At 39.5% G+C, this 20252-nt stretch overlaps 1 protein-coding gene across 6 annotated transcripts in view; it reads left to right on the top strand.

Moving 5' to 3' along the window:
- The first annotated feature begins 4175 nt into the window (after positions 1 to 4175).
- The window catches only part of Gab3 (GRB2 associated binding protein 3), a 107439-nt gene continuing 91362 nt past the window's right edge, over positions 4176 to 20252 (top strand). For all 6 annotated transcript variants that reach the window (XM_040744806.1, XM_021223791.2, XM_040744807.1 and 3 more), the window contains exon 1: positions 4176 to 4271. In XM_040744806.1, the coding sequence (XP_040600740.1) occupies positions 4200 to 4271 (72 nt within the window). In that variant the 5' untranslated portion in view covers positions 4176 to 4199. The remainder of the gene's footprint in view (positions 4272 to 20252) is intronic.

The following is a 20252-nucleotide window of genomic DNA, read 5'->3' as shown; positions in this document are numbered from 1 at the left end:
CACAATTTACAGCAATCTGTAAACATTTATGTCCACAGTTTATGTTCCCATGCTTGCAGAAGAAACCATTACAAAAGTGTGAAGAAACCATTTCATTGTGCTGAAGAGTTCTTCATGCTAGAAATTTAGACAGAATATAATGAGAATGATTTCTCTTGAGGCCTTGCCTGAGATGACTTGAGGGTTAGCAGTGATGGAATAGCTAGCTATAAGCTATCTTCTGGAAGTTTCATCCCCAACATGTCTGTTGTCTGCACTGGGGTAGCCAGAAGGCTGGGTTCTAGTAATGAAGCACCCACTTTGTATGACTTTCCATGTGCTTTGGACTTGTTATAATTAGTTGACCATATTCTAGTCTGATTTTTTATTTTATAGTTCAAGGTTTGAAAACAGCGTTAGAAGAATAAAATTGCATCACCTTGAGTTCCAGGACAGCCTCCGAAACAATACAGAGAAACCCTGTCTCAAAAAAGAAAAACACAAACAAAAAAATTGCATCACGTTTTGTGACTCAATATGCTATGGTTGAAACAGACACAAGCTTGTGAAGGTTCAAAGGTTACATTACCCCCCAACACTCAATGGAGGAAGTGTCAAAGAATTTTGGATTCTCAGTTCAAAATTGATGCATTTGCCAAGATATGGATGCCAGGATGGAGTGCTTAATAAGGCCGTGATTTATACTTTTGTGAGAAGAAGAACTTCTAGGTGCTTCCACTTGTATTTTTCATCTGTGAAGATCTTATTTTATAGGTAGAAAATCATTGTGGGGGTGTTGATGAAGCTTTTAGTTTAGCTATTCTGATAGGTTGTGACTTTAATATACATTTTACTAACAGATAGTAATGTCAAACATTTCCCCATGTATTTATTTTCCATGTGTTTATTTGTATGTTCTTTTTAGTGACATGTTTCTTCATGTCTTTATTTTCTAATTGTGTTATTAGAGTTTTATTTTTTATGTTGAGTTTTAGTACCTCTTTCTCAAACAGCATTTTTACTATTATTTTTTGAGACAGTCTAATTCTGTAGCCTAGGCTGGCCTAATATTCACCATGTAGCCCTTACTAGACTTGAACTCATGCCAATTTTACTGTTTCAGCCTACCACGTGTTGGGATTATAGGCATAACCTGCTATTGCCTGGTTATCTTCATAGTCTTTTATCAGACTGTATAATTTGAAAATATTTTCCAAGTTTGTAGCATGTTTTATTGTATTCTTAGCAATGGTTTCGTAGAGAAAAGGTTTAAATTTCAATGAAGTCCAGTTTGTTATTGTTGCTATAAATATACTTACAGTACCATGTCTAAGAGTTTATCAAGTCCTAAGTCTCAAAGATATTCATTTTCCTGCTGTCTTCTGAAAGTTTTGTAAATTTACATTTTACATCTAGGATTCATTTCTTGCTTGTTTTTTTCAATATTTAAAGATTTATTTATTTCAGCCAGAACTGTGACACAGAGAAACCCTGTCTTGGAAAAACATTATTTATTTTATGTGTATGAGCATTTCTTTGTATGTATGTTTGTGTACCACATGAGTGCTTAATGCCATCAAAAATCAGAAGAGGGAATCAGATCCCCTGGAACTATAGATAATATAGGTGATAATGATGTAACTGGTACAATATATGAGGCCACTGGCAGTGGGTCCAAGATCTAACACTAATGCACAAACTGACTTAGTGGAGCCCATTCAATATGGAGAGTTGCCTTGTCCAGCCTGGACACAGGGGAGTTGGGGTGAAGAGGTGCCTTGGTCCTGTCTCAACTAGATGATGGGACATACTTAGTAGACTTCCTAGGGGAGGCCTTACCCTCTCCATGGAGCAGATGGGAGGTGGGGGGAGTAGGGAAAGTGGGAGGAGAGAAGGGAGGGGGAACTAAAATTGGGATGTAAAAGACAATAAATTAAAAAAATATTTTTTAAAAAAAGGTCACAGCATTAGGAAAGTTGAGAACCACTGCAGTAGACAAAGAATTTTGATCAGTTGACCTCCTGGCTAGGAAGCAAATAGAGGAAAGAAATTAGACATAGCAAAACATCTCATGAGCAATCATAGAATATTGTAGTTGTGTTCTCTGTCTCCTCAACTTTCCCTGTCTTCTTTTTGTCTATATTTTGTGCATGTCAAGTAAAAGTTCATATAGCTTGGCTTTATATTTTTTCTTTAGCTTGTAGGTTATTTATATGGGATGGTGCTTGAATTAGGAGAGGAATAAGTATTCCACAGACATGGCTACACTGAGTAATTGTACAATACTATGGAATCATTAATATTTTGTTTCAGGGGTATTTTCTTAGTTTGTAGGAAAGATAATGACATTGCTTTGTATGAATGTGTTGTTTCTATAATTTTTTAAATTTTGTGTATAATGAGTATGCTTGTGTATTAAGTAGCTTAGATTTCCTCTCTATATTTGGAGAGGTAAGAAAGCTAAATAAATATATTTAATGTTCTCTTATCTAAATTTCTCCATGAGAACTGGATTCAGTTAATTACATAGGCTAGCATGAGACTTGAAAATCAGAGAGGAGGCAGATGGTTGTAATGACAGTCAGAGTGAAATGGGGTCTGAGACATGAGTTGGCAGCAGCTGGAATCCAGTTTTGTGACAGAAACAGACTCTCAGCCTCTGCTTTGCACTCTGTGTGTACCTTGAAGCCCTAACTAGTTGGCACTCCTTGATTTCATTGCTCCTGTACTGCCAATGAGTTTGCTAAGTACCACCTTTGTGAAACTAATCCCTCCCTACTTGAAACACCTCAAATGAACTCTTTTCTCTCCATTGATCCCTGTTGTACAAAGACGAATAACCCTGGCATATAGATGGCCACCTCTCCCTAGACATTGTGAATGTGGTGTGGTAAGAAATTGTTTTGTCAATTTTTTATTTCTTCTAAGTGTCATTTCCAAGTGAGAATTATGACAGCAGGGGAAAAGACCTTTGCAGATTAGGAAACTGACCAGATGCCACCAAACTTCACATGGGTGGTATTCACATCTTGGATGCTAATTCTAACTTTATTATGGTGCTTTCTAGTTTTAAAGTGTGTTCACAAAAGTAGATGGTGTTTAGAGGGATGAGACAGAGGCAACTCTTGAGACAGACAACTAACTCTGCTATGGGTGACTCCCTGACTATACTCTATACAAGGGGCATTATTGTTCTGTTTCTCATCCTATACATGGGAAAACTGACTTAACAATATAGTTTATAGGGTGTTTTTATAGATTCTGTGAAGCACTTATGACAATGGTACTCAGAAAGGTCACAATAAATATTAGTTGTTTATTTTCTTATTAGAGTACCCTGCATACAACCTTAGACTCATCCTTTAAAGCCCCATAGTCAAAGAGGATGCAGATAGTACTACTGAATTCGAATCATTTGCATTCATTAGAACATTTAAAGAGTTCTGCCCACGCAATAATCTTTGGAGGAGGGGCCTAAAAATCACAGCAATCAAGTGGAAGAGGAGTCTTTCTTCCTCTCTAAACTATATACATGACGGATGTGAGCCATAGGTTTTTGTTCTTGAACCCCTGAGGCCAGCAGACCCAACCCTTGTTGGCATGGCTGTTCAGGGATGGTGATGAAGGTAACAAGTTCATTGTGATGCTGCCACTAGGTTACTTAATGCCTTTGTTTTTGTTGTTTTGGTTTGGTTTGGCTTGGTTTGGTTTTTCGAGACAGGGTTTCTTTCTCTGTGGCTTTGCAGGTCGTCCTGGAACTTGCTTTTGTAGATCAGGCTGGTCTCGAACTCACAGAGATCCACCTGCCTCTGCCTCCCGAATGTTGGGATTAAAGGCATGCCACATCCTGGCCTTAATGTTTTTCTTGTGGGCAGGCTCCTTTCTTCCTTTACTATGACTATGCACCTGAGTGAGAGCAGCTGGGTGTCCTAATTGGGGTCTCTAGAGGAAGAGCCTCTTGTGGCACAGCAATTGCTTGAAGGGGCTTACTTAATTTTGCTGCTTGTTTTTCACCACCGCCGTCTAGGCTCTAGAATAGCAGTTGGCTGCTGTCCCTTCCTCAAGTCCGGGGGGCCGGAGGTGGGGGCGTCGCGCGGCTGCTTGGGGCGGTGCTATGCGGGCGGGCCCGCCCGCCCCGCGGCATCCCTAGCTAGACTTCCTCCTGCCGCAAGCGGCCAGCCCAGCTGGAGGAAGCAGCGGCAGCGGCTGAGGCAGCCACGATGAGCTCGGGCGACGCCGTGTGCACGGGCTGGCTCGTGAAGTCGCCCCCCGAGAGGAAGCTGCAGCGCTATGTGAGTAGGGGCGCCAACTCACCCCTGGCCTTCGTGTCCTCGGTTCTCTGCCCGTGGGGTGGCTGCGCATAGTCCTGGGGAGTCCCTGGCTTTAGGGGCGCCAAGTGTAGCTGTTCCCAGAGCCCTAGCTGCAGGCAAGGTCGATAGACGACGGAAAGTGAAATCGCACGTCGAGCTGTGTGCTGCTGCTGCGCCCTGCAGCAAGCTGGCCTGGTACCGTTTGCCCGCTGTGTTCAACGGCTCTATACTGCTACAGTTAGAGGTGGAGGAAGGTGGGTTGGGGCTAAAACCCCCAACGCCAGTTTGTATTCTGGAGTAGCCAAAGACCTCTCTAAAGGTAGCCTTGTCTCTGTCTCGGGTTCCATCTCCCAACGAGGAGAACAGGGCGAGGGAGAAGGAAGTGGACAGTAAGAGGAAACCTGCGTGGGCTACTTAGTGAAGCTGCTGCATTCCTCTTGGACTGTAATGAGTACTGTCATTGTAGCTATCATAGGACACTCATATTGGGACCCTACCATACAGTGTAACTCTTTTCTCATCATGTCCCTTCTCAGCATATTCTTTATAATGACACGACGCTTTTCTAGTACAGAAGGAACCATTGATATTTACAATTATGAAATAAGGGACACTTGGGGAAATGCATCTTTCTACACATTGTATGACCATCTTTAAGTTGCACACAATTCAAAAGTTCATTATATCTAATGTTCTCAGGATATAATCTTTAAAATATTTTGCTTACAGACCTGATTGCTACTGATCTGTCTTTAGTCATTAGCAAAGCAAGAACCACTTTAATCCCCAGGGAGGATATACATAGATATTAGGCCTCCTTGCCCCGTTTGGTGGGGGGGGGGTCTGGAAGTAGCTTGATGGATCCCTGTCTTTCATAATTCCTAATTTCTTTGTAAAAGCAAAGCATGCTGGTGAGAACTACCCCACTGAGGTTTGCACTCTGCTGAGGCATCCCACCCCAAATGGGGTTTTACCTGGTACTTATGTTTATAACTTTCCAGCTGGTGTCTTTATTTTGTCCATATTTTACCAGTACTTCTGTTTCTATATTGAAGAGCATGTAGAAGTTCAGGGGTAGGATTGTAAGAAGAGTGAAATAATGCATGGATACTTCTAGAATTTGTAATAAAAGCTCTTCCTGAATATCAAGTTGCCCGGTGGGGACCTCCCCCATTTCTGGATTAGACAGTGCCTCACTCTTCGGAGTCTTTGGAAAGGTTTTGTTTTTTGTGCTGCTGAATCAAAGAATGCTGTTCTGCTTAGTATGTAGTCATCACAGATGCAGAAATATGAGCATTTCTTTGAATAATGCCAGTATCCCCCCTTTTTTGAGACAGGGCTTCTCTACATAGTCCTGGCTGTCCTGGAACTCACTGTATAGACCTGGCTGGCCTTAAACTCATAGAGATCCACTTGCCCCTGCCTCCCAAGTCCTGGGATTACAGGCATGCACCACCATGTCCAGTCCTGCATTTTTTAATTCCACAAATTCCTAAGCACAAAGTCCCATATCTGTCATCCTTTGTACCATCAACATGCTTCCCTAAGTTTCAGCTGTTTTGAAGATGCATTGATACTGAGGTGGCAGGAGGCAAAAACATGTTCCTATGCCCTACATGGGTAGATGAGGCTTGCAGTGCTGCTCCCTGGGTGGCTTTCCTTGCTGCTCTTAAAGAAAGTCATTCAAAGGATTACTGGATATTTTCAGAGTGGCACGAACTTTCCAGTAGCTGATTCAGAAAGACGGTGAATCTGGAGAAGTTTTATGGATGACTCCCAACCCCCACTCCAATCTTGGTTTGTATTTTGTCTTCAACAGGCTGGTTTAGGAAAGTTTATTAGTGTTTTATGATTTGGGGAAGACTTGGGTAGATATTTTGTCATATGTAGTTAGTTGTTTTATTGATGAAATTGACCTGTGGTAAGAGTGGATAATGAATAGAATAGAGAAGATGGGGTATGATGATGGACACGACTGAAGACAGAAGAGAACCTAGGTGCCATATTACCAACATTCCAAGGCATAAACTTTGACGGTTTAGTCCCTGGTTGAGAACTTTTTTTTTTTCTTTTAAAGAGACTGATTTTTTTTTCCTATCCCTCGAAAATCCCTCTGATCACTAAGGGATGCAGGATTCCTTTTGCCACTAGAGGGCAACGATGAGACACTTCAAGAAGGTCAGGCAGTGCTGTTACCCCATCTGTTTTAATTAAGCTCTTGTGAGTAGTTTCTACTTCCTTCCATTAACTGGGTGCCATCTCTAAACTAGGTTGAATGTTTGGTACTAGGAAGATATAGAAAAGACCTGATTCTAGTCGTAACACATTCTATAGTCATACTATATTTAACACTGTAGCCAGGCAGTGGTGCCACACACCTTTAATCCCAGCCTTGGGAGGCAGAGGCAGGGGGAGCTCTTTGAGTTTGAGACCAGCCTGGTCTACAAGAGCAAGTTCCAGGACAGCCTCCAAAGCCACAGAGAAATAGTGTCGAAAAACCAAACCAAAACAAAACAAAAAAAACCAACCCCCCCCAAAAAAAACCCCAAACACCACAGTATGTAATGTAGGAAATCTAGTTAGCACAATTGGGACAATAACCCAATTCTTTGTGTTTGCAGGCCATCAATGTTTGTATTAACAAGTGGAAGCTCAGTCTGTTTTCAGGCAAATCTTTTAGTACATTGTATTTCATTTACTTGATTACATGAGCCAAGGCCATCAGAAAGTTAGTTTTTATCATTGCCCCCCTCCTTGAGGAAAGTTGATTCCTTTTGTGTGTGTGTTTCACAAGTAATGTAGACATTTATTTTTATCATCAGAATTCAAACATTGTAGGAATGAATAGAATGAAAAGTTCCCCCACATCCTACTCTTCTCAAGGTTGTCCCTAAGGACAAAAGCTGTTAGTTGTGTGGTATTATTCTAGAAATTTTCCTAGAAAATATGTAAATTTATTTTCACATAAATGGGGTTGTCCAATAATTTTTCTACTTCTTTACAACCAGTCTATACATTGTCCCAAGTTAGGTCATACAGATTTACTTCATTATCAAACCGTTGTGTAATATTTCATATAATAGATGTGTGATAACAAGTTTTCTATTGATGAAGTTTTAGCTTTCTTCTGTTCCATTGATTTAGGTAATGTTTAAATTTCTTAGAGTGCTGAGGAGATGGCTTAGTCAGATCTGAGTGTAGCTTCCCAACACCCACATAAAATCTGGACACAGTGATGTATACTTACCATCCAAACAATGAGAAGGTGGAAACATGAGGAAACTGGGGCTTGCTGGCTATCCAGTCTAGCTGAATTGGTGGGTTCCAGGCTCAGTGAGAGGCACTGTCAGAAAAAAATGAAGTAGAGAAGTGATTGAAGAATGACACCCAATGTCAATCTTTGGACTTCACACACACATGTGCACGTGCCACGATATGGTAATTTATTAACTCAGTCAGTATAACACTAAGCAACAGGTGCTGCTTTTGCCTCTGGATACAAAATTTTTTGTTGAATATGCAAATATTTTTACCACTCTTAGTTTGTGTTTTCATTTTCTTTACAGCATTTTTTAAAACCAAAATTTTATTTTATTTGAGACAGGTTCTTATACTATAGTCCAGGCTGATTTAGAATTCACTATGTAGCCTACCTTGGCCTCAAAGTCATGGTAATCCTCCTGCCTCTGGAATGCTGGAATTAAAAGCATGAAATTCAAAATATCAGATTTTGAATATCTATCTTACTGACCAATTATTTGTTCATTTCTATGCCAATATCATGCATTTTGATGAGCATAGATTCATAAAAATTTAGTTTCAGTCTTCTTTGTTTTACTTTTTCTGAGTGGGTTTGGCCATTAGTCCTTTGTTTTTCTATAATAATTTTTAAACTACTGTGTCAATTGGTTTTATTGAGTTTATATGCTACATCCTTGTTTAAGTCACTTATTAGTATTTGTTGCCTTGCTTGTATTTAGAACATACAGTATGATCATGTTTTATAGAAATGATGAGAAAAGACAACCTTTATCGAGTCAATCTTGTTTTTTTTTTTGGTTTTTGTTTCTTTTTTTTTTTGAGACTGGTTTTCTCTGTATTGCTTTGGAGGCTGTCCGGGAACTCGCTCTGTAGACTAGGCTGACGTTGAACTCACAGAGATCCGCCTGCCTCTGCCTCCCAAGTGCTGGGATTAAAGGTGTGCATCACCAACGCCCAGCATATTGTGTCAATCTTAGAGATGACGGCATTTAGGGTTTTCTTTGGTTTTGGTTTTGGTTTTGGTTTTGGTTTTTTTGAGACAGGGTTTCTTTGTATAATAGCCCTGACTGTCCTGGAACTCGATCTGTAGACCAGGCTGGCCTGGAACTCACAGATAGCCGCCTGCCTCTGCCTCCCAAGTGCTGGGATTAAAGGAGTGTGCCACTACTGCCTGGAAACATTTAAGTTTTAAATTTCTTGTATTTTAACTATAGGTCTTTTTGTTTATTTATTTTTGGTTTTTCGAGACAGGTTTTCTCTGTGTAACAGACTTAGTTGTACTGGAACTCACTCTGTAGACCAGGCTGGCCTAAAACTCAGAAATCTGATTGCCTCTGCCTCCCTAGTGCTGGGATTAAAGGCATGTGCCACCATCACCCAGTTTTCTGAGATTTTCTAAAAACTCTAACAGATACTTTTTCATCTATAAAGTAATAATTGACTTTTCTTCTTTAGTCTGTTCCTATAGTGGTTTCCTGACTTCATTTAATTTTCAATGCTTTTGAGAAGGATCTTGCTGTGATTTCTCTTTATGTTTGTGATATCGGAGCTTTGCATATGCTATTAGTAAGTACTCTATTACCAAGATATATTCCTAGACTCCTTTGTGTTTTTTAATGCTGAGCCTGCCGTGAACTCCCTGGGTAAACTTCACGTGGTTGTCAAGTATTCTTGGACTTGCTTTGCTAGTAGTTTGCTCAGGGCATTTGTACTTCTGTTCATGGTAGATACAGACATAGTTTTCCTTTTATATGTGTGTGTGTGTGTGACTATCTTTGTTTGGTTCTGATATTAGCATAATGCTAGCCATGTAAAATGAAAAAGGAAGTGTTCTGTCCACTTGTATTTTCTGAAAGATATTGCATACAATTAGTACTCCTTCTTCCTTTAATGTATCTGGTTGAATTCACCATTGAAATGATTTGAAATAGACAATCTCTCTCTGGGAAGGGTATTTATTAACTTAGAATTCCATTTCTTTAAAGAACTATTTAGATGGTCCATATCTTCTTGAATGATCTGTAGTAGTTTAGCCTGTTAAGGCTTTTCTTGGTTTCTACTGTATTGCCAGATTTATTGAAATCAGGTTAGTTGCTATATTCCTTCCTGTCCTTTTCCCTTGCAGGATCCATAACGGTGCTTCCTTTTTTATTTATTATTCTGTAACTTAGGCTGTCTGTTTTTCTGTTTCCCTGAACACTCTGGCTAGAGTTCTGTTAAATTTTCTGATATTTTCTAGGAACTAGCCTTCATTTTCATTGATTTCTATTATTTTCTTTGTTTTTAATTTCATTGGTTTGTTCTCTCATCTTTATTATTTCTTTCTGATTGTTGTGGGCTTAATTTTATTGCCACTTTGGCTAGTTTCATTAAATTAAAAATATTAATTTTATTTTTTTTGAGCTTTGAGCTTTGACTAGCAATCCCTAAGCCAGGGGAGCAGTCTGTGGGAGTCTCAGGCTTGTGGCCCAGACTCTGATTGTCCTTACAAAGGAGCTCTGCCTTTATCACACTGGCCCTAGGCTCAAGGAAACTGTAGTTTAAGATGACTGTGAACTTGCACTCTTTCTGCCTCATCCTGATGAGTTCCTAGAATTTCAACTCTCTCCTCTTCCTCCTCCTCTTTCATTTTTTTGTTTGTTTTGTTTTTCGAGAGAGTTTCTCTGTGTAGCCCTGGCTGTCCTGGGATTCACACTGTAGACCAGGCTAGTCTCCAGCTGCCTGCCACTGCCTTCCAAATCCTGGGATCAAATGTGTATACCTCCGCCACCTGGCCAGTTTTCCTTTGTAGTCTGTTTGGTAAAAAAAAATGTAATATTATTTTTGGTACAAGAGAAGTAAGCCAGTGCCTTACTCTTTGGTGCCAAAATCTTCTTCCAATGAGCTGTACCTCTTAAATTATATCTTTTGTGTTGTTCCTCATAGAGTTAGTTTCTTGTAGTACTCATACCAGTGTTTCACTGTTCAGTTTACTCTATAGTTGCTGGCATGATAAGTACTTGATAGGAATTGTGGAGGAAAAGCCTGCAAGAGTTACTCCCCTATACTTAGAGTATCCAAGTGGCCCCACCTTTTTCCAATATGCCTCACCTTCTTAAACTGTGGGTTATCATACAATACAGTGTTGTGTAATTGAATATGGAGTGTTGAGCAAAATTTGGCAACAGTAAAACCTTGCTAAATGTATACCTATCAAAACGTAATTCAAAACCAAATGAATAATGAATCCAAGATGTTTCTGACAGTGTTTACATACTGCATCCTACAACCTCACTAAAGCCTTGACTCTGAACATACATGCATACTTATCAAGTACAAGCCACCATGCCAACAAACACTTCTTAAAATAACTTGGCACACAAAATAAGCCTAGAGGTAGGCTTTGGAGGAGAGGTTTGTGAGGCACCCCTATTATTTAGGAAATTTTAAGGATTTAGAGGTTCCCTGACAGGCACTGAGGATAATGGCCAATCCAATTACTTATTACACAAGGTCTTAACAAGAATTCTGCCCTGTCTGGCTTACCTAATACTAACATGATTTACAGTTCTTGGAAAGATTCTGCTGTTATTTTTCTGTATGAAGCCAAAAAGAGGGACATAAGAGCAAAAGTTTCAATTTAGCAGTATGTCTTTGGTTACTCTGCCACATATTTAGTGACTGCCTATATAAGGCAAAGGCATAATGTGAACACAGAATCGGCATCCACATCTAGCTTAAAACAAATAGATCTATATGTAAATGCCAAAACGATGCTGGCATATTTGTTGTATAAATTCTTTACTTAATACTTAATCAGTTACTGTCTATCATTTATCAGATTGGGTTTGTCAGAAAACTTCTCTCCCAATTCTGGAGTCTGAAGCACAAGTGCTTACCACAGCAGCAGCTCAAGACAGCACAATGAAGCGTAGACTCCCATTTAGGGTGAGAACTATGAAATAGCCACCACAGTATGTGATGAATAAAAACCAAGCACAAAAAAAAATAACTTGGCACAGGTTATTATAGTGTTATTATATTATAAAGTATGTTGTTTCTATGGTTCATAAAATTTTTCTGCTCCTATAGAAAGATAATAACTTAGAGAAAACAAAGACTTTCAATATTTTCCTACTGTCATTCCTCATTGTATATCTTTGCATTACATTATGTTAGAATTTTTTGTTTTTAAAATTATTCTGTACTGGCTTGCAATTCATTAAAAGTCATTAAATAAAATTTGACTTAGGATTAGTGTAAAACTTCCAACAATTTCTGGAGTGGTCCTAAATTTTTGCCATCTTTTACTACATATTTATGAAAGGGAATATTTTCAACTTTCATGATTATAAAATCAAATTATCAATCACCTCTGAAAAATATTAATTTTCTATGTCCTGAAGAATCAAATATTCAGGTAAGTTTAATTTTTATGTTTATTTGGTGTGTGTGGATGTGTGCACGTGCACACCCATGCACACAAGTACATGAGCATATGTGCACACATGAGCCATAGTACACTTTATGAAGGTTAAAGGACAACTTGCAAGAGTCATTTCTCTCTTTCCACCATGTGGGTTCCAGAGATCCAACTCAGGTCTTCAGACTTGGTGACAAATGACTTTACCTACAGAGCAAGCCAAAGATTTAATTCTTTATTTAAAAATAAATAAGCACATATATTTTATTTGTATAAAATTGCTTTCATCAAAGTAAAATGATAAGATTACATGTATACCAAAAAACTTTAAAAATATTTTTCTTGGGGGCTGGAGAGATGGCTCAGAGGTTAAGAGCATTGGCTGTTTTTCCAGAGGTCCTGAGTTCAATTCCCAGCAACCACATGGTGGCTCACAACCATCTGTAATGAGATCTGTTGCCCTCTTGTGGCCTGCGGGCATACAGACAGAAGCCTCCCAAATGCTGGGACTAAAGGTGTCTGCTACCACTGCCCAGCTCAGGTGAAGTTTTCTTACTGACACAGTAATCACTGACCAGGTAACCAAATGCTGCTTTTGGTCCCTCCCTGCAGGCTTCTGTATCTCCCCATATTTCAAATTCATAAGCTGCTTATAACCTGAAATCTTTTAGAATTGTTTGATTTACTGGCCCATTTATTATTATGAAGTAACCTCTTATTCTTCAAAACTTATATTGTCTAATACTCATATAGTCAGCCCAGTTGTATTTCTTAGTTTTTATGTATTTGTAATTTTACATTAATTTTTAGCATTTTAATTTGAAGCATTTTTATTATAGATGGCTGTAGTTAATCATGCTTCTCTATTCAATTTGACAGTCTTTTTGCTTATACCTTTTACACTTAATGTGACAAATTTTTAGTCTGTCTTGCTACTTGTCTCATTCAGTCTTTGTTTTTATAGGAACACTCCCTTTTGGATTAATATTTTTCTTTTTTTGAAACAATATCTCACCATGTATCACTGGCTGGCCTAGAACTCATTATGTAGAGCAGGCTGGCCTTATACTCAGAGATCCACCTACCTTTGTCTCCTTAGTATTGAGATTTAAAGGTGTGCTCTACCACACCTAGTTTGGATAATTTTATTTGTTTGTTTGTTTTTCGAGACAGGGTTTCTCTGTATTGTTTTGGAGGCTGTCCTGGAACTCACTCTGTAGGCCAGGCTGGTCTCGAACTCACAGAGCTCTGCCTGCCTCTGACTCCCAAGTGCTGGGATTAAAGGCGTGCACCACCACCACCACCACCACCACCACCACCACCCGGCTCTGCATTAAAATTTTTATGATTCCATTTTATCTTTTTTTTGTGGTTGTACCTCTGTGTGCATTTGTATCCTAGTGATTGATTTAGAGTTTTAAAAATTACTCAGTAGCACTTTCATTGATGCCATGCTATTATTGTCATGCATTTTACTTGTACAAATGTTATAAAAACCCTAGTGTAAACTCCCATGTTTGTGCCTTAAAGGGATATGTACTTTACTTCTACTCACATATTTACCACAGCTGGAATATTTTATTTTTTTCTATACATCCACAGTTACTTTTAGATTTTTTTTTGCTCTGTAATTCTGCTATTAATGAATTTTCAGTTTTATATTACTGAAAACATCTTTATTTACTTGAATTGTTGTACTGAAGCTTAGTTAATAGGCCAAAAATGATTTACCCAATTTTTGAATAATATTTTTGCTGGTAAATAATTTTTTCTACTTGATACAGCATGTCACTGTGTAGCTCTGACTGTTCTGGTACTCACTATGTAGGTCAGTTTGGTCTTGAACTCACAGAGCTTTGCCTTTGCCTCCCAACTGCTATATTAAAGGTATGCATCATGCCTGGATATACTAATTTTGATTATATATGTATATGTATCTATGTATATGTTGTGCCCAAGCCGCAAAGATCCCCAAAGACCACAAGGAAGATAGGCCCACCAAACTATAAAACAAGGTTTTAATTGTTTATCCAACCATAACAGGGACCCCTGTCTATCAAGCTGACTCAGCAGCCTCCAGAGGGAGTGAAGTTCCCTGTCTACTGCTAGGTTTTAAAGACATTAGTAGGTAAGGGTTGGTTTCTGATTCATTGACATTTGGGAACAATCAGGAGAATTTTTCAAAGTAATATTTTGGCACGAAATACCTGTGTACCAAGTATTCACATTGGTCAGTGCTGAAAGGGAACGTTCTGTGGTTTCTATGGCATTGTCTTGTTACATGCAGGTGGCCTGTTGTTCATAGATCCCAATAGTTTTCAGAACTATATCCTGGAGACTACAGGGGAGGTTTTGGTCTCCCCTGGAGTTTCTTTTGTGGCCAAACAGTTCTAGGAGGCTGAGGCGGGAGGGGGGTCTGGAGTTTCTTTGTGTTCAGTTTTGGCCCTAGCTCTGGGAGGCCAGAGGATGTGGAGTTTCCCTGTGTCAGAGGCCTACATGTCTTTTCTGTAGCTTGTCATGGCTGCTAAAACAGGGGGCTGAGTGAGGGTCTGGTCCCTTTATTTCTAAATTTTTAGAAGTGAAACCTTTGAATTTAGTTTACCGCTTTCATTCCCTCCTCTTCTTATAGGTAACCCAATCCTGGATTACTAGTAGACAATTTTTATTGTCATCTTGTCCCCTATGTAAGGGAGTTTTTATTGACTTAGCATCTCAACCAAGGAAAAGGGGCAACGTATTTTTTGTGCTATTTTCTGCTGACTTTGGGGTGTCGTAGTTAGGGGCCCAAGCAGGCCAAAATGCTAGTCAAAAGCAAAGAGTGAATTTAGGTAGTGGAGTATTCATCAGAAGCGTCTTGTTGACAGACAGGGAATATTCACATTGGCTGGAACCATTCTCATTTACAGTAAGTTCAGAGCTGGCAGTCTTTAGGAACAGCCTGTAGTCAGCAACTGATGCTCAGATGTGTCTGGCAGAAGTAGAAAACCTGTTTGAGACATGTTTAAACTGGGAACAGAAGTTAAAACTTATGTACTAAATCAGAACTTTTAGGCTCACAGTTTTAGTGATCAGGAAGGGCAAGAGTCCCAAGACCAGGGGAGAAAATCCAATCCTCAGGAACAGACAGGTATGTAACAAAAGCTGTACTTATCTGGAGTCCTTTTGACCTGTGAGAAGTGGATCCAAGCCTTATGACTTTTGATTCTCTGAAGCCTATATGAATTTTATTATATAAAAGGACTTAAAAGTTTTAGACATATTAGTATTGTCAATCTGTACCAAAATCTACATTGTAGAAAAAGCAGAGATCAGGTATCTGTAAAAACATCAGGAACAGACTCGTAACTTTGAGTCCTAGTAAAAACTACATGTTTGAGTTAGAAGCTTATACATTTTTCTTCTTTCCAGAGAGTCAGGTATAGATTGGACAGAGGTGCCTTTGGTCTGATGAAAAGCTCTTTAAGTTTATATTTAGATGACAACTAAAATAAATCTAAAAACCTTGAGCTTGTGACTGAACAGCAGGTAGTCACTGTTTCATCAGAACTTTATTAAATGAGCTATTAAGCTGGCTATAGTCTAACCATTAATACTATCAGATATCTGAGAAGGATAAATTTTATACAGTTTTTGAATCTATTAAAAAATGACAGGGTCCAGTACATATACAGTTAGCTATACCCAAGTCTCCATTAGCAGGCAGAAGTAGCAAAGAACAGCATCAATCTTCGCCAGGCCTACAAAGTGAGTTTTTTTCCTCTCTATCGAAGGAGACATGGAAAAGACTGACCTGATTTTGTCTAGACAAAAGGGTTACAATCAATTCTCCAATGTCCTGTCACTTGTCCACAGTCTGGGCCAGGTCCTGGCAGCAGGTGTACATTGGGACATCCTGCCTCCTGGTCAGCGTTGTATAGACATAGAGATGTCCTGTAATCTTCTCTGGAGACTTTGAGTCAATGTCAGGATCTACTATTCTCTGTCTGATATTATAAGTTTTTTAGTCAACATACCATATTCTATAGACCTCTGGAAGCATTAAGAGTGTTGTCTAGGTAAATCTAGATAGACAACTTTGTTTTTAGTTATTTGTTTTAAGCTTAACCTTTGAAAACATATATAGGGGACTGAGTAATGTTTATCCCTGTTATAAAATTTTTCTGTACTTAATATGGCTACAATGGCATTAGTGTAGGATCTGTCTGGATAACTGGATTTAAACTGAGAGGCTGTGGAGGGATGTTTTGCTCAGAGCCCTCCAGCCTGACTGTAAGCTGTTTTAACTTAGCAAACAGACAGGACATTTAAAGAGACAGAGTAACTTAAAACTGTCAGTGACAAGAATGTAGATCCACTGCAGACGGAATAGGCAGGATTTTTGTGTGAAATGTGTGCCCTACTGGGCCCTGGAAAGGCACAGCATTCTGCAAACAAGCCATGTATAACAGAGCCAGTAAAAGAAGAAAACTGTCAGTGACCAAAATAAAAGGCAAAAAGGTAAATGAGTTATGTCCAGCAGCAGAGTTTATTGGCAGAAGCTGACTAGATTGTCCTTCTGTCTAGGCTGAGGGAAGGGGTAACTCATGGTAAAAATAAAATACCCTTTATGCACTTAAAACCATTATTGCTTGGGTGACCATCAAATTATAAAGTTTATATAACTTTTTTAGAATGGAAGACCCCAATTAACAAAGTAGATTTCATTACTTCTTTATTTTTATTTTTTTATTTTATTTTCCAGTTTAAATTTAGATAAGAAAAAAGGTTGCTTCACAAGTCAGTTCCAGGTCCCTCCCCTCCTCCCGTGCCCTCCCCCCACCCCCCCCCCGTTATCCCCTCATTCCCCCATTCCCCCAGGGAGGGTGAGGCCCTCCATGGGGGTGTCCATAGTCTGTCATTTCATATAGGGCAGGGCCTAGACTCTTCCCCAAGAGTTCAGGGTGAGAGTGCACCTCACATTGTTCTATGGGAGTCCAAAGTCCGTGTGTATACTCGGGATGGGTACTGATCTGCTGCCCAAGGCTCAATAGATTACCTAGGCCTCCTCACTGACACCCAGATTCAGGGGGTCTTGATCAGTCCCATGCTGGATTCCCAGGGTGATGCCTGGGATTCAAGAGTTAACCTTTGTCTGGTCAGCTGTTTCTGGGGATTAAACCAGCCCAGTCTTAATCCCTTTGATCATCAGTCCTCCCTCTGTGTTACTGGCTTTCTTGAGTTCAGCTCAGTACTTAACCGAGGGAGTCTGCCTCTTCTTCGATCAGCCACTAAATAAAGTTTCTGTTTCCCAGACCCTCTGGCCATAGGATTGTAGGCTGGCACTCCCCAGATCTATGTCTAAAATCCATATATGAGAGAGTACATGCCATGTTTCTCTTTTTGTGACTGGGTTACCTCACTCAGGATGATTTCTTCTAGTGTCATCCATTTGCCTGCGAATCTCATGATTCCATTGTTTTTTTCTGCTGAATAGTATTCCATTGTGTAAATGTACCACATTTTCTCTATCCACTCTTCGGTTGAGGGACATCTAGGTTGCTTCCAAGTTCTGGCTATTACAAATAAAGCTGCTATGAACATAGTGGAACAGACATCTTTGTTGTATGAATGGGCATCTTTTGGATATATGCCTAAGAGTGGAGTTGCTGGGTCTTGTGGTAGGTTTATTCCCATTTTTCTGAGGAATCTCCATACTGATTTCCAAAGTGGCTGAACAAGTTGGCACTCCCACCAGCAATGGAGGAATGTTCCCCTTTTACCACATCCTCTCCAGCATAAATTGTCGTTGGTGTTTTTGATTTTAGCCATTCTGACAGGAGTGAGATGGTATCTCAGACTTGTTTTGATTTACATTTCCCAGATGGCTAAGGATGTTGAGCACTTTCTCAAGTGCCTCTCAGCCATTTTAGACTCCTCTATTGAAAACTCTCTATTTAGTTCTGCAGCCCACTTTTTAATTGGGTCCTTTGATGTTTTGGAGACTTGCTTCTTGAGTTCTTTGTAAATTTTGGAGATCAGCCCTCTGTCAGATGTGGGATTAGTGAATATTTTTTCCCATTCTGTGGGCTGCCTTTTTGTCTTGCTGACTGTGTCCTTTGCCTTACAGAAGCTTCTCAGTTTCAGTAGGTCCCATTTATTAATTGTTGATCTCACTGTCTGTGCTACTGGTGTTATGTTCAGGAAGCTGTCTCCTGTACCAATTCGTTCAAGGGTACCACCCACTTTCTCTTCTAAGAGGTTCAGTATGGCTGGATTTATGTTGAGGTCTTTGATCCATTTGGACTTAAGTTTTGTGCATGGCGATAAACATGGATTGATCCGCATTCTTCTACATGCCACTCTCCAGTTATGCCAGCACCATTTGTTGAAGATGCTTTCTTTATTCCATTGTATATTTTTAGCTTCTTTGTCAAAGATCAGATGTTCGTACGTGTGTGGGTTAATACCCGGGTTTTCAATTCGATTCCATTGGTCTGTCTATTTTTTTGCCAATACCAAGCTGTTTTCAGGACTATAGCTCTATAATAGAGCTTGAGGTCAGGGATGGTGATGCCTCCAGACGTTGCCTTGTTGAACAGGGTTGTTTTGGCTATCCTGGGCCTTTTGTTTTAACAGATAAGCAATTTAAATAGACCTATAACCCCTATGGAAATAGAAGCAGTCATCAAAAGTCTCCCAACCAAAAAAAGTCCAGGTCCAGATGGCCTCAGTGCAGAATTCTACCAGAAATTCAAAGAACAGCTTATACCAATTCTTCTCAAAGTGCTCCACACAATAGAAGCAGAAGGGTCTTTGCCAAACTCTTTCTATGAGGCTTCAATAACCTTGATCCCCAAGCCACACAAAGATACAACTAAGAAAGAGAACTTCAGAACAATATCCCTCATGAACATTGATGCAAAGATACTCAATAAAATACTGGCAAATCGGATCCAAGAACACATCAAAACAATCATTCACCATGATCAAGTAGGTTTCATCCCAGGGATGCAGGGATGGTTCAACATACGAAAATCCATCAATGTAATCCACCATATAAACAAGGTGAAAAACAAAAATCACATGATCATCTCACTAGATGCTGAAAAAGCCTTTGACAAAATCCAACACCCTTTCATGATAAAGGTCTTGGAGAGATCTTGGATAACAGGGACATACTTAAACATAATCAAAGCTATATACAGTAAACCAACAGCCAACATCAAACTGCGTTTGATGGACAGAAACTCAACGCAATTCCTCTAAAATCAGGAACAAAACAAGGCTGTCCACTCTCTCCATACCTTTTCAACATGGTACTTGAAGTTCTAGCTATTGCCATACGACAACAAAGGGGGATCAAGGGGATACAAATTGGGAAGGAAGAGGTCAAACGTTCACTGTTTGCAGACGATATGATAGTTTACATCAATGACCCAAAGAACTCTACCTGGGAACTCTTACAGCTGATTAACACCTTCAGCAAAGTGGCAGGCTACAAGATCAACTCAAGAAAATCAGTAGCCCTACTATATACAGATGGCAAAATGGCTGAAAAAGAAATCAGAGAAACATCACCCTTTACAATTGCCACAAACAACATAAAATACCTTGGAGTAACGCTAACCAAACAAGTGAAAGACCTGTATGGTAAGAACTTTGAATCTTTAAAGAAAGAAATTAAAGAAGCCCTCAGAAAATGGAAAGATCTCCCATGCTCTTGGATAGGTAGGATCAATGTAGTAAAAATGGCAATCCTGCCAAAAGCAATCTACAGATTCAATGCAATCCTCATTACTCCTTAAAAAGGGGGAAGGCACAAGTCAGAGATAGGAGTCTCTTGCTTTATAGACCGAGGTGCACTTCCAGCCCCACATCTCTTTTGTCAGTGATTGGCCATGCATGAAGGGCCGGGAAAATGTACTTACTTTTTTTCTGGTACAAGTTATGTGAAAAAGTGAAAGCAACCACACATCTGATAGAGGACCTATATAAAACTCAACAGTGACATGAACAAATGATCTAAGAAGATAATGAGCAAAAGACATGAACAAACATTTTATTACTAAGGACATATAGATGGGAACATTATATTAACCCATTAAAACTTGTACCTTGGCCATTCTACTTGAGTTGGCTGCTAGCCACCCAAGGTGAGGTGCAGTGCAGAAAGACTGCGTTCAGGACCAGCCTGCAGCCAGCAGCTAGAGTGATCCATCTTTCATAGGAGCCACTGTGTGCAGCCACCATAAATGACTATTAACCCATATAATTTTTTTTCTGTGGAAGTAAAAGCATAATTTTCTTCTAAACATAATGTA

Source organism: Mesocricetus auratus, unplaced genomic scaffold, assembly GCF_017639785.1.
Source record: "Mesocricetus auratus isolate SY011 unplaced genomic scaffold, BCM_Maur_2.0 Super-Scaffold_100003, whole genome shotgun sequence".
NCBI lineage: Eukaryota > Metazoa > Chordata > Mammalia > Rodentia > Cricetidae > Mesocricetus > Mesocricetus auratus.
The sequence above is the reverse complement of the archived record's forward strand: the minus strand, read 5'-3'. Positions and strand labels throughout refer to the sequence as shown.